Here is a 15,169-nt window from a genome sequence, read left to right as displayed (position 1 = left end):
TTATCATAGAAATAATGAAAAGTAGATACATAATCATATTACCAACCTTTTCCTCGCTAGTCCCGCTACACAGGAACACAGGCACCCCGCATAGTTCCAACAGACAGTCGTAGTACGAGGTCCAGTGCCAAAATACTTCACCTCATGAATTTTTTAATAGGTAGTTTAACAGTAAACAGATAATGTACTCGTAGTCACCGATTACTGATTTACATGATAGTGTAAAAGGTTTTTAATAAATCTTGATCCGAGACATCCCGAAGCCGCTTCTTAAAAGTATAATATAAGCATAAGTACCTACCTTTTACAGACTCGATCATCTGCGAATAAGTGGTCTTTGAGAAGAGTTTTGTCTCAAGAATTAGGTAGGTAGTCCTTCTTGACGGAACGATTTCATATTTTTAAAAATTAAATTTTAATTTGAATAAGAATATTTTATTAAGTAGTTACATTTTAATTCATAAAATAGTCATTAGACCGCAACTTTTAGTTATTAATTAGCTTAATGAGGATTATTTTTAAGGAAACGTATGACAGTATTAGGTAGTTGTAAAACAGAATGAGACAAGAAAAGAGTTTTCAAAATGTATATTTAAATAATGCGTCTACTTACAGACCCGGAAAAGTCCGGCCCCGGGCCCCGCCACACTTCGTCAGCCAGCAACCTTATATCGAATTCACATTCACACCGGCCGTCGCCGTCGCCCTCGGCGTGCATCTACGGGGTTGGCCGGTCAAAGTACATATTTTACACAGAAGTAGAGCCAGCTAGGTTTTATTTGTTAATTCAACGAATAGCGTTAAATTCTTGTTTATTTTTTGGAAGTTTTAAGGCCTATATTTAAGCAAAATCCCATAGAACAAATCTAGAGGCAGTGAAAACTTATGGCTGGCGCCATTTATACAAACCTCTAACAGTTGCCAATCCCAATGATATTAATATGAATGGTCGATTACAAAGACATTATGAAAAAATTACAGCAATTGGTGTCGTTTCGAAATTTGCTGGCAATGTGTGATTCTAGCACAGAGGTCGACATAATACTTTTGAGTAGAAGACCCAATCGCATAAAAAAATCAGTTTCAGGAACCTTAAAGAACCACACATGTTGTTTTGTGTGGTCTTAATAAACTTAGTAAAATTCTTAAGTGAATAGCCACATGCGGCTCACGAGCCGCATTTTGCCGACCTCCGGTCTAGCACCAAACTTAACGGCAGATGCCAAATGGGGCATTTTCTATGAAAAGGGACCTTTTTTGTCGATGGCGCTTATTACGCCGCACAGCGTCACGCGGCATTGTATTTATATCGGAGCATCGTTAATAATGGCGTAAGCGCCGCAATACAATAACAACATCGACAATAAGTTCTCTTTTTATAGAAAATACCACAAATATTCTTATAGCATTCTTAGTTTTCTTAATGTGTGGTACACACTAAAGCACAAGATATTGGCGGAGCCGACAATAATCACTTAAACAATTTCATTTCATTAATACTTTTGTATAGTTTTAGCTCACTAACGCACTAATGTTAAAAGTGCCAAGCACTAATTTTTTAATGAGATGGTCTAATTACTGGATCCGGTAAATTGGACGAAAATTTCTAAGCAAAACACTCATTTGTGGTTTTAACTATTAAACTCCCGTGGGACTCAAAATAAAGAAAAAAAAAATTTTAAGCAGGTTACTCCCGAATTATTAAGTCGATTAAACCGTGTTTCGATACGTTGTTGAGGATCCTCGACTGGAGCACCGACTGCACCGCCGCCGCCGTCTCAACTGGTCGAGCGTTTAAAATAATTTTAATACAGTCATTTTTGTATGCACGTAAATAGGAATTCTTATATGCAATTAGGCATTTTTTTAGGTTTAGTAACACAAGGTCACTTCGCGACCGGATGAACGTCCAATAAGAAGGCCTCGCATCAGAACCATCCGTGACAATAGATTCTACGAACACAATTATTTGCTGATTCTTTCCCCAGCAATTTATTAAGTGGTTTTATGATATCGGGCTCTGTTTGCATCTCTTTCTTCAATATGTGAAACAAAAATGGAATTTTGGAACACCGGTCCCAATCTCTTTATACCAACTGAGTTACCGAAGCTTAATAAAGCGTTAAAGCGTATACGCCTTAATAGGGAGGCGTATAGCGACATCTATGGTAAGAATGTGAAAATGAAGCAGCAACTCAACGACATAACAAAAGCACTAAGGGCCACTTGCACCATCCCATTAACCCGAGTTAACCAGTAAAACCTGGATTTACCATGGCAACCAAGACAATTTGACACTGGGTTAACGGTTCAACGGGTTAACCCCGGGTTAGCAGGATGGTGCAAGCGGCGCTAAGTGAGTTGGCGAGTTAGCTCAAACAGTAAATCCTATACATATTATGAGCTCAGCATATCTATTTTTCACAAATACTGAGGACCGTATATCATAAATCATAGGTATATCACATAATACTGAGGATCGAACCGATGAACTTTTGGAACCCACACTTTCTAAAATATTTTCATAAATTTCTTTCTCCATAACTACCTGGGTATAAAGCTCCCGTGAGACTCAAACATATTAAATTATTTTAAAACGGGTCACTCACGTATTATTAAGTAATTAAGTAATATCGTTTATTATCCTCGTAAATTGGATCGAAACATGTCGCGCTATTCGATTTAATAATACGTGAGTGACCCGGTTTAAAATAATTTAACTAGGTACCTAGGTGTTTCTAACAAACTTTTTTTTCTGGACGAAATAATATGGGTCTAATGTTTATATATTTATATTAAGCACAGTATACGTTTGCTGCTAGCCAACTGGTTGAACATGTCATTGTCATGGGGCTGGTACCTATACGTAGGTAGGTATTGTATTATTATTGCACGTATATGTATTATAGTACCTACAGCCTGCAGGCTATAGGTGAGCGCGAGCCGCCATCGCCATGCGCCAGCGCAGCGAACTTAGAGTTCGTTTAAGCTAACTTTGCACCGTATACCTACAGCTTTGCATCATACCATAAATGTAGATCAAGATGATGGAGTGGCATTATAAACGTTATATTTTTATTAAAAAAAAATACATGAATGATGACATGATGGCCACACTTTGTCTTTGCAAATGCCATGCAGAGTTAGCTTGGTCCGACTCTATTACAATCGCATTTATCACATGATAAGGCATCCCAAACCTTTTAAATAATGTAAAAAAAATGACAAACGATTTATTGTCTACCATGCGATAAGAGTTTATAGGCAAGGTTAAAGAATTTATTAATGTTTGCGATGTGTGAAAATAAGTAACGCCTTATTTATAAATAAGTATCAATATAATTTTGAAAAACACAGTAAGTTTTTTACTTGAGAGTAATTAAATGACATGTAACAATGCTGCCGACATGTTTGCTCCGCGTCCCGCGGGCGGGGCTCCCGGGGCGGCGGCGGCGCCCCGCGGTCCCACGCGACGCGACGCGACGCGGCCCGACATCACTCATCCTCCGCATTATCCGACCACTGATAGCGATAGCATCTACACGCGATCTGATACCGCCGTGACTCGCCCGAACTAATGATACCCGAGCGAGCCGTGAGAGGACGCCTATCTTGCTTCAATCACTCGAAATAACTGCTCAATTTACTGTTACTTTATTGTTTCCTGGGTTTAGAACTGGGTTGAGTAAAGGTAACGATCTATTAGATATATCGCGCGCTCTAGCGACCCGCGCCTCGCGTTTTCCGTACGCGTTTCACCTATCACATATATATCATCTATTCTAACTTATCTTAGTACATTTATTCTACATAGTATATACAAATCATAATTCTAGCTATCGCTAAATAAGTAGGTACTATCTAAATATTTATACGGGTACTAAACGATATATTTACATAGTGTTGTGGAACTGCGCCTGCCTGCCGAGACAATTAATTTAAATTCAGTTTGAATGGGATCGTCGGCGGAGTGACGCCGTCACCGTCAGTGAACGACCGTCTCAAGGTGAAATCAGCAAACCATCACATCACTGAAACTGACACGTTCGGTAAACTCGCAACGATTTATTGCACTGCACCGCGCGCAGCATTTTAGAAAAGATAATCATCACGCGAGGAAACATCCGTTAAGACGTATGGGATATAAACATCGCATGCGCTGTTATAATGCGCTCATAAATCTCGTGCATCTAATTCAAAGGTAGATGACGCCTCGCAGTTGCATGAATTCATGCGATGTCTAAAAAACAGATATTTTCCACATCACGGGTGACAGAAACGTATAATATGATCGTAGCGCGTTCCGATAAGTTTAATATTTATAAGTGAGGGTCGCAACACAAAAACCCTCATTATCTGGCAATTTACGGGCGCAGTGCGTGCCGCCACCTGCGCCGTGACATCCATTAACTCGTCACTCGCGCCCGCGCCAGCCTATGATGGTCGGGCTTATTGTGGGATCAAGATACCTACGATTAATCATCCGGTCCTACTGACTGATGTAAAAATGGAACAAATGCTCTATCTTGCTTATTCAATCAGCAAGCCTGACCATTGGAAATCTTCAAGATTTCGCTATAATTTTAGGTAAACCCTGTTTATTATCCAAATCGTCATCATCAAGAGCCTGTTCTAAAAATTTAATATCTGCTCAAGATTTCTGGACACAAGTAGTTGACGTAATCCTAAACTACTAGGCAAGAGGTGCTTCAGTGAACTGATGTCACAAAAGTTGTTTCTTTTTAATTCAAAGTGATAGGTATTAGATATAAAGATACAACCCGAGTGAGGCGGACGCAGTTTACGCGACACTTTTGATAAGACTGCGTCAAATTCTCTAACAGAAGCGGCGCGGCATCATACAAACACAAAATATCTTGTCACTTGACAATTTAACACAATTTTGGATATACCTAAACGTACTTGGAAACCTGCATCCAGTGTCCTATTGTCCATTGCACTATATACACTAGAAACACACAGTTAAAGTTCAGAGTTGTTTCTTCGAAGCAATTCATCAGGTTCAGGAGAGATTTCCCCAAAACTATCCGCCTTGGCAGCGTTCAGCTGTGCCATGCACCGCCCGGTCCCGTGAAGACTAGGCGAGGGCGCTAGTGCGCGGCGCCGGCGGACTCTCAGAACCAGTACAGGTCCTTAGATGTGTCCTGCACCTGCGCTTCCAGACCTGCAACAAATAATAACAATCGTTAGGACATTGGAAAAAAGCATGTAGGGCAAACATTGTAGCCGTGAAACAGCCAAACCTAAGTAGGTAATAAAATGTAGCCTTAAAGACCGCACGTCGCGCGTCGCGAGGCAATAAGGACCGAACCAAAACTGCAAGATGTAGGTAAGTACGTACTTACGTATAGTTGAATGGATAATTTAAATGATAAGTATCTTCAAAATCGTTTTATACCTAAGGCGGGTTGCATAAATGTACCTATAAGCGAACACCGATATAACACTAAATAATAGCTAGGTAGTATGTACCGCAATTCAAGTCTTGGAGACCTTTTACACCTCTAAGGATAATTTGATGATCTTTTTTTTAATTTATTATACATATTTTATCTCTGACACCTAGAGACTTTTACATCTCTAAACAATTTTAGTAATTGCCTGTTGTTAGTATATTTTTTATTAATTTTCTTTTTTTGTGTAATTCGACATTAAGACTGGATACATCTCTAATAAAGTATCTAATATTTTATTGATTCCATATTTGTAATTGTTTTTTGTAAATTTTGGTTTTGTATTGCTTGTAAAAATTTACATGTAAAAGTGCCCCCGTGGCCTATTTGCTGAATAAATGTTTGATGTTGTTTGATGTTGATGTTGTGCATTATAAATTATAACATTCGTTTAAAATCGAACTGAAACTTATTTCCTGACCCAAGTTTTATCTGGATGTGAACTTTAAGCTAGAAAAACTAATTAATACTTAAGAACACACCCAATAAATTCTTGTAGCAATTTGAATTAATATTTTTTTATTTACATACCTATCTAATGGAAAAAATTGTGACTTAATAAATTTTCGACCCGGACCCTGTATACTATAATAGTGCCTATTCGTTGTAAGTTACGTATAACTAACTATAACTGTCTGTACAAGGTACTTAATAAAAATAAATTAGTACTTATTCATAATTTACATGTTTTTGATGTTTGGGATATGAAGTGCGAAGCAATCATTCTCAGCAATTCGCAGCGACGGGAGTGACGTCTTATGGTATCTCCATCTCCACATGATTAATATCGCCATGTCTGTCGGACATAGAACAATCACTCTAGCTGGTGCTCGGCGAGATTTATTAGAGCACGCGGGGGGCGGGGGCAGCTGATTGTTATAAATGATGTCGTGGTGATGGCGATAGCATCTCCGCCGTCGCGTCGTGCCGCGCCGTGCCGGCAGCACGAAACAACTATCATCCTAATTTATTTGCGCAAGTTTAGAAGTCAGCTTTAATCTCTTTTAAAATTTATTCGCTTTATAAAATCAGCTTGTATAAAAATCATGTCCATAATGAATATTATAATAAATATTACATAATTAAAAGCCTAGATGTGCTACAAGAAATATCTATAAAGCATGTGAAGCCGGCGGCGGCGGGAAAAGCCGCTTGAGCTTGATGATAGTTAATTGCAGTGCGCGGGCACGCGGCGGCGATAATTGACAGGAGCTCGTGATTTAGTGGCGGGGTGGGAGGGGGCGGATCGATGTCCGAGCGGTCAGCGCGCGCCGATTGGTCGGCAGCCCCGCCCCCGCCCGCGCGCCATCGCAGCACCCGCCACCGCTGCCGGCCTCTGCGCGCCTGGTACCCGCGAGTCGCTCGCATGCCGGACAATCATACTGGACTTCAAATACCGCATGGGATAAAATGTAGGTAAAGTACACTTCTTTAGCGTAACTAGTAATAATGTAGCTATTGTTGCACAAGCAAAGGACTGATGACTGAAAGGATTATATGAAGTTGTTAATGACAAGTGAAAAAGGTCCATCCATCTCCAGGAATTCGCCGTGCATGACAGCGGAGCCACAACGCCATCAATATACTGATCAATCTTTTAAATTGTTTTGTAATGAATGCCATGGTCAATTAGCTCCATGCATGAATTTATTTTTATTTTTGGATTCATAATTTATATCGTTGGAACACCGGAAATGATAAAAATACTTTTGTAAACCTTAACATTATTTTATTAAAAAATATTTAAAATGTTGAAAATTTTTGAGCGGTTGAAACGCTCATAATTTTTGGCGCGAATTCGACAGAGCGTGATGACGTCACACGTTGGGCGGCCCAACTGACGTTTGCTACTAATGACACTAATCTGTCGAACGCGTGACGTCACGTGGCGTTTCGAACGTTTCGCTCACTAGCTTTTCGCGGGCAATTTTTTTGTACTTTTTATTTATAATTTTAAGTAATTAAATGGTAATTTAGAAACGGAAATGCATATGTAACATGATATAACGGTAACAAACATCCGAATAAAACATATTTCGTTCAAATATAAACTTCATGCATGAGGCTAATTGTTACGAAAAACTGACAATTTCCCCAACAAATTCACAGTTCTAGTAACACATTCACTGCCAGCTACCCACAAAGCGGGTTCACTGTAAGTATAAGTTATACGGAGGGTCTTTTCGCTACCTAAGTACGTTAACCCGTCGCGCGTCGTGTCGTGCGTGCGCGTAGCTCGCGCTGGCAGTGGATGTGATAAATCAAAACCAAACCAAATTATTATCAGAACGTCGTTTACATTTTCCAGATAAAAGAGAGCGATAATTATTGTTTCTGTAAACATTATATCAGTACTGTCGCGATCAAAGATGGCGGGTGACGGCCGTAAATCGCGCGATATTCAAATTAAACAATTTGCTGCGTTTGACGCGCCGCGGCCGCGGGGTGGGGGGAGCGGGGCACCGGCAGGGAGGAGGGACGCAAGATTTACGGCAAGCCGCACGGCGTGATGGAACCTGCACCTCTTTCAGTTGCGAGAAGCGGTCAAAAGGTTTCAGTCCAAATATTTAAAAGAATACAACAATCGACATCAAACGACTCTGAACAGATTTATTACCGATTTAGATAATTTAGTTAAGTATCTGCCTATAAAACACGCTCGAAATAATGCGTCATTCCTTTCTTTGTAACTTTACAACATGAACAAACAGCTACCTACCTACTTAAAGTTCAAAGTTATCATCAACTTTTCATTAGACAAAATATAAATAATGTGTAATGTGCGCTACTTGGCGCTACGTACGTTACACACATCTTCACACTTTATCTCTATACATATACAACGTGTCCCAAAACTCAACGATAAGCCGGCACCAGAGGATGGATCTGCTTATGAATAGTCAAGAAAAAAAAATAAAAAAAATATCTCAATTATTTTTTGAAATTAGAGAAAAAAAAAGGAATTTCATCGAAAATCGACACCCCTAATGGTATTTTTAACGACCATGTCTACAAATATTTTAATATTTCTGTTTTTTTTTTGTTTTGGGTAACTTAAGTAGTCCTGCTATCTAACACAGCCCTTAAAAATACCAGAATACATGTAGTTTTTACACAAAAAATAATCAAAATTAATTTTGCCCTTAAAATTTTTAGATTTTTTCTTTGTCCACTTTAAATCATCATGGTGTAAAAAAAAAGTATTGACACTAATATGGCAAGTGTTTTCAAAAGTTGACGCAACTAACCAAGATTTCAAAATGGTATAATACTCTAGGAAAACTAACCACCAAATACAAAAAAATAAATAAGAATCGACATTATTTAATGTTGGCAGTAATCACTTTTACTATGTACCCATAAAAGGATTTTCGTTGTTGAAAAATGTTGAATAAATGAAAAGAAATGGTACAAATATTTTTTCATTTTTTTAATTCATTTATTACATTATTAATATTACAGTAAATGTTCGAATTGCCTGCCACCGGCATTAATACAGGCATGACATCGAAGAAATGATTGATTTATCGGTCGTGCACGTGCATATCGTCTAATACCATTGATATGATCCGCAGCTTGTGTGATTTTTTTGGCGAAGTTTTGAAGAAGATTGTTTTGAGTAGACTTTGTTTTTAAGTAGAGAAGTCAGTAGAAGAAGTCCAGGGGGTTCAGGTCGGGCGAACGGGGTGGCCATAAGATAGCACCAAGTCGCCGGATCCAACGTCATGGATACTCTTGGTTTAAGTATTCTCACACTGCACGGGCATAGTGAGCTTTTCAAACAACCCTTTTCAAAAGTGATTAATATCCACATTTAAAAAATGTCGGTTCTTGTTTAAAAATTCGTTGTTTTTTGTTGTGACTAGGTTTCCTAAAGTATTATACCATTTTGGAATCTTGGTTAGTTGCGACAACTTTTGAAAATAATTGCCACAGTGGTGTCAATACTATTTTTTTACACCATGATGATTTAAAGTGGACTGAAAGAAAAAATCTTTAAAAATTGTAGGGACAAAATTAATTTTGATTATTTTTTGTGCAGAAACTACATGTATTATGGTATTTTTAAGGGCTGGGTTAAATAGCAGGACTACTTAAGTTTCCAAAAACAAAAAAAAACTGATATATTTGAATATTTGTAACCATGGTCGTTATAAATACCATGATAGATGTCGATTTTCGATGAATTTTTTTTTTTCTGTAATTTCATAAATAATTGAGATATATTTTTTTTCTTTTTTTTTCTCGACTAATCATAAGCAGCTCCATCCTCTGGTGCCGGCTTATCGTTGAGTTTTGGGACACGTTGTATATATTCCGAAGATCTAATAATTCTTGCACAATATAAGTAATAATTAGGTATTACCCAATCCAATAGGTACAGTGTACAGTAGGATCAGTTTACATGATTAACTAACAAAAAAAAGGAAAGTAATTAAATAATCAGGCGTTTTTAAAAGTGATCTACAAAAAAAATGCCTCCCTGGCTATTTTGTATATAATTTTGACACACGGCAATACCTGATAAAGTCATAAATATTAACAAAGTGCGGCCCGCGTCAATTTCGTTAACTATAATGTGGCCCTTGGCTGCTAAAAGGTTGCCGATCCCTGCATTAAATAATTTGGACAGCATATAAAAAAATTTACAACTTGTTCAGCAAATAATTCACAAACGGTCGACATTATAACCAATATCGATCTGCTTCTGTTATAAGTAATTTATCTGCTTAATCGCACTTAAACTATCGTGAGACATATTTCAAAATATTTAAGAATCCGAAACATGTCGCCAAAAGCGAATAAAAATAATAGTGAGTAAAAACCGTACTGATAAATATTTATATATTAATATTTATATGTGATATTAATATTTGAGCCGCAAAATTACCTATTATTTGGTCAGCAACATTTAAAAATTGGTTGGTAGAAAAAACATGTCTCTATTAAGCAGTTTAATTGAGACGTATACATATTAAAGGAATGGTAGGTAATCTGATATAATAAGATGGGTTACGTTTGATTTGAAAAATCGGCAGGGTTGCAGGCGGAGCGGAGTCAGTCCACGTGACACGAGCAGCCAATCGTGTGCGTGCATTTCATTCGATGATTACTTGTTTAACACCAACTGCTACTAGAAAAGTGGGTTTGGTTAGGTTAGAACTGCGACCTTCACAGAACCTAACTGCTACTAGAAAAGTAGGTTAGCTTAGTTTACAACTGCGACCTACACAGAAACCAACTTCTACTGGAAAAGCGCGTTAGGTTAGGTTAGAACTGCGACCTTCATAAAAACCAACTGATACTAGAAAAATCGGTCGGGTTAGGTTAGAAGTGAGACCTTTTACTGCCGATCAAATAATTAATTTGCCAACCAAATCAATTTAGAGCAGCTCAGTATGACATTAATTAAATTAAATAATCATTTATTTCAGGCATTAACAACCCAAAGCATTTATTTCAGGCATTAATTGCGAACTGGTTTAGAAATACTTGCTAACCTTAAGTTGCTGACCAAGTATACATTTTGGCTGACCAATATATATATTTTTGTTCATCGAAATAGGAATATTTCGCAGATCGATTAAAATGACAACCACAAAAAATAGCTACCTATCTATCTAACAAAACAAATGACCAAATAAACAAATGTAAATTGTACTGTTTATTAATTAGTAAATATATTGTAAAATAATATATGTCCGCCAGTTGTACTAATTATTCATTAATTTTATATATAATCTAATTGGAAAATCATTTTGTATATAATTGCATGCATTGCATGAAAATCGTAGCCTGTAAGTTTTTAGGTTTTAGTTTTTAGTTTTAGTTTTTAGGTTTATAGTAGGTTTATAGTACCTCGTATAGTTAATTTAGTTAACGTAAAAACCGGTAAAAACCGGCCAAGTACGAGTAGGACTCGCGCACGAAGGGTTCCGTACCATTACGCAAAAAACGGCAAAAGCAAGGCCCCACTTAAATATTTATTTTATTCTGTTTTTAGTATTTGTTGTTATAGCATCAACAGAAATACATCATCTGTGAAATTTTCAACTTTACTGTTTAGCTATCACGGTTCATGAGATACAACCTGGTGACAGACGGGCAGACAGAGAGCAAAGTCTTAGTAATAGGGTCCCGTTTTTAAAAAGGCGGAAAAACGAAGATTTAATATGTATTTTATTCTGTTTTTAGCTGTGTTAAAGCGGCAACAGAAATACATTATTTGTGAAAAATTTAATAACTGTCTAGCTATTACGGTTCATGAGATACAGCCTGGTGACAGACAAACAGACGTACAGACAGACAGACAGAGGAGTCTTAGTAATAGGGTCACGTTTTTACCCTTTGGGTACGGAATCCTAAAAATATGGGTGCTTACTTACTCAACTTACTTACTCAAAAATATGGCCCATAGTTCTTAATTCGCTGACATAAAAGCTATGGGACATATTTTTGAGTATGACGTGTGCACCCATATTTCTTACCCACCTAAAGTTAAAAACTATTATGGCAAAAGAAGCTCAAAGTACATGGTACCAAAAATATTAAATAAAATTAGCTTACTAAGACAAAGTCCTAAATTAAGCAAATCCATGTTAAAAACTAGATTAAAAGAACATCTTCTCAATTTATCACGATTATAAGTTGGACCTAATTAGATAGTGGAAAATAATGTAAACAAACAAATTTGTTAATTATTAATATTTCAGTGAAAATCACCCGCGTAAATTTTTTAGGGTATATGTCAAATGGAAACGCATACTGACATATTTGTTTACATTGTTTGCCATTTTTATTTTTTTTATTTTATTTGTTTTTGAACAATAGTTTGTATAAGTATATTATGGCTAATGAAACTGATAGTTTAAATTATAAAACTAGTTTAATAGGTTAAGTGTATAAAAACTGAGCGCATCTCGCCATCAAACGTAACAGTTTGGCGAGAATATAAATGTTTAGTAATTAAGTTGTAAATTAGAATATATAAATAAATAAAAAATAAAAAATAAATCGTTTTAGGGATGTGATCGTACTTAGATCGTTCAATGAGGAATATTATTATTGAATTCAGTAGCTAGAATTACCTGTTGAGTGTTGAGTGTAGTCAAATATCTTAGATTACTAGTTACCTAGTTAGCAGTGTTACTGCACCTATGATTTTAGCCAGATTTTACATTTAAATGAGATCGAATGCATTCACGTCTCTGTTCGTATTTCAAAGTTATATCTTGTCAATGTCAATAAGTGGTTTTAGGCAAAGCGGGTAGGGCATAGAGGGTAATAGCCACTTGCTTACTAAGTTTACAATATCTACCGAATAAAACTAATGTACGTAGGTAAATTTAATATATTTCAATTACCTTATTAAATATTTCATATTTATATTTTTTTTGCGTAGGCTTAAATATCGAATTAAATGTGATTTTTTAGATTTAAGCTAGTTATTAATTTCGTTTACGTAGTACCACTGTATATATCTTGTATGTAAATAAATGTATTTTTAATAAAAAATACCTTGACTGTATTAAAATTATGGCACAATTTTTGGCACTCAAATTAGAGTCACAATGTGATTAAGTTTCGGTAAGGCAGTAGTAGGTAATTATTACCGTTTACAACATATATAGGAACTTGGCATATCTTTACTCTAGTCATTTCACGGTCCGCTTAGTGCGGTGGAATGGACATAATTCGTAATAGCTAAATTATTTTGTGTATTGGTGCAAAATGAAACTACGTACGGAATTCTATAAAATATCTTTGTGTTCACTAACAAGCTGATATTCTTTAATTACCTAAATCATAGAGTTACTACTATATCATAAGCATAGAGTGGATTTATTCGAGTTTGAAAAGTTAAGCGACTCATATGTAGGTTACTCACTCACATAGGTATTATAAAGGTTTTTTTTTTCAGCAGGATTTTTATGATTATGTTGTTTCGTATTTCAACACACATAACAGTCCATATCAAAAGCTACCCTACGGCGGTCGACGCTTACGCCATTATTAGTGGCGCCCCAATTCTAATGCGGTACTATACAACGTAGCGCGAACTCTATAAGGTCCCTTTTGATATATATTGACAGTATATACAGTGACATTTATAGTATTTGAAATTACATAACTTTTTGTATTTAAAATGTATGTATGATGTGGATGTTCTTTAATAAATAAAATAACTGAAATGTCGAGATACGATCTAAAACTATTTAAGTGCCTATTCAGTTGGCGATAGAATGATGCAATCTACTACTACAAACGTAAACGTTATGTTGTTAGGTATGTTATGTTATGTATAGGTAGCTACGTATGTTTTTCGGTTCGCATCGAGCCGACTCATGTCTCCGTCCCCGCGGGTCGGTATGTGGCGTCGCACAATAGGGCCGCGCGGTATTTGTCAATAAAGCACCCCCCGCCCTCCCCTTACACGCCACCACCCCGCGCCGGAATGCGGCCGCCCTTTGATGCCCCCTCGCCCCTCCCGCAACCCTTCTCGTGTCCAGCGCGAGAAACATTCCATTAACCGGGCGGCTAATACATCCGCAACCTGCATCAAATACCACCCTATTCCGTCTAGATACGCTTTATTTCTCTATAAAGGCTTGATGAGATTTGAGAAGTCCCCTTTGAAGTCACGTCTGCCGCGAAGGGACGCTGCGACAATAATTGCTAGAGGAACCTGACCTGACAAGTGAAGTGGTTGAGATATCGATTAAAAAGCATAAGTTATAGCCAAGACAAATGCTTCCGAGGGAGAGGGAGGCACGTAGTGGCGGAAGAACGTTATCAATCAAGCGGATGGCGCGTAGACCCTCGGAGAGGCGAGGGAGGAATTTAATTTAGCAGGCGAGGCGGGGCGGGGGCGCAAATTAATTTTAATCGGCGTCATTAGACCGCCCTTTCAACTCGCCGGCGGTTTTTGCCCCGCAATTACTCGGGGTCTAAAAATGGCGCAGCACGCGAGGTTTTTGCCCCCTCCGTCCTTCAATCATCACAATAAAGCTGCCGCGCGCGGGATCTCTCTGATAATTAAAATAGAAGAGCGTTGTCTGGCGTGGGACACGACCCGGGAGGTTTTCTGATGAAAAGATTTCTCCCGATATTCAGGAGTTTTGATAATGTAGGTATGATATCAAGAAAACGAGACGCCAGGATTGTTGATAAGTCCGTGACAATACTAAGACAGCCTACCTGCAGCTTCAGCACCAGCTTAGATTCAGTAATCCTAATCCACAGATACTTAATTGATCCTATCAGTTTCTGCACGTAGCTTACCAGCCAATTGATGGTAACAATTTGTTAGGATTTTTGTTTTACAAAAATCAAGAATTTGCTTCGGACTTTTCGAACTGTGCCGTTATTTATATCATTCACGTGAATTAGAAAAAATGTGCCGTACCGCGGGAATGACTGCGATAAGTCCTGATGAATAACAACTTACACCTACACGCTACACGCTTCACCGACTTGAAACCAACGTCAAACATAAAACATCGCAAACGCTAATAAAACGTCAAATATGTATTTTATGCCAGTCTGGCTCTGGCTAATTGCGAAAGATTGATAGCTTCGTCACCAACAGTTTAATATTTAAACGGACCGAAGTCCGTCGGGAACGTAAAGTTAATAGTAATAACAGTAAGCCCGCAGGGCAGCTTGTGGCGAGCTGTTGGGGAGTGACGACCCCA

The 15,169-nt window shown here is 37.6% G+C and overlaps 1 protein-coding gene across 4 annotated transcripts in view; it reads right to left on the bottom strand.

Moving 5' to 3' along the window:
• Positions 1 to 592: 592 nt before the first annotated feature.
• The window catches only part of LOC134742870 (protein vestigial-like), a 42,037-nt gene continuing 27,460 nt past the window's right edge, over positions 593 to 15,169 (bottom strand). For all 4 annotated transcript variants that reach the window (XM_063676055.1, XM_063676056.1, XM_063676057.1 and 1 more), the window contains one exon: positions 593 to 5,185. In XM_063676055.1, the coding sequence (XP_063532125.1) occupies positions 5,136 to 5,185 (50 nt within the window). In that variant the 3' untranslated portion in view covers positions 593 to 5,135. The remainder of the gene's footprint in view (positions 5,186 to 15,169) is intronic.

Source organism: Cydia strobilella, chromosome 7, assembly GCF_947568885.1.
Source record: "Cydia strobilella chromosome 7, ilCydStro3.1, whole genome shotgun sequence".
Taxonomy (NCBI): Eukaryota; Metazoa; Arthropoda; class Insecta; order Lepidoptera; family Tortricidae; genus Cydia; species Cydia strobilella.
This window is presented reverse-complemented; position numbering and strand designations above follow the sequence as displayed.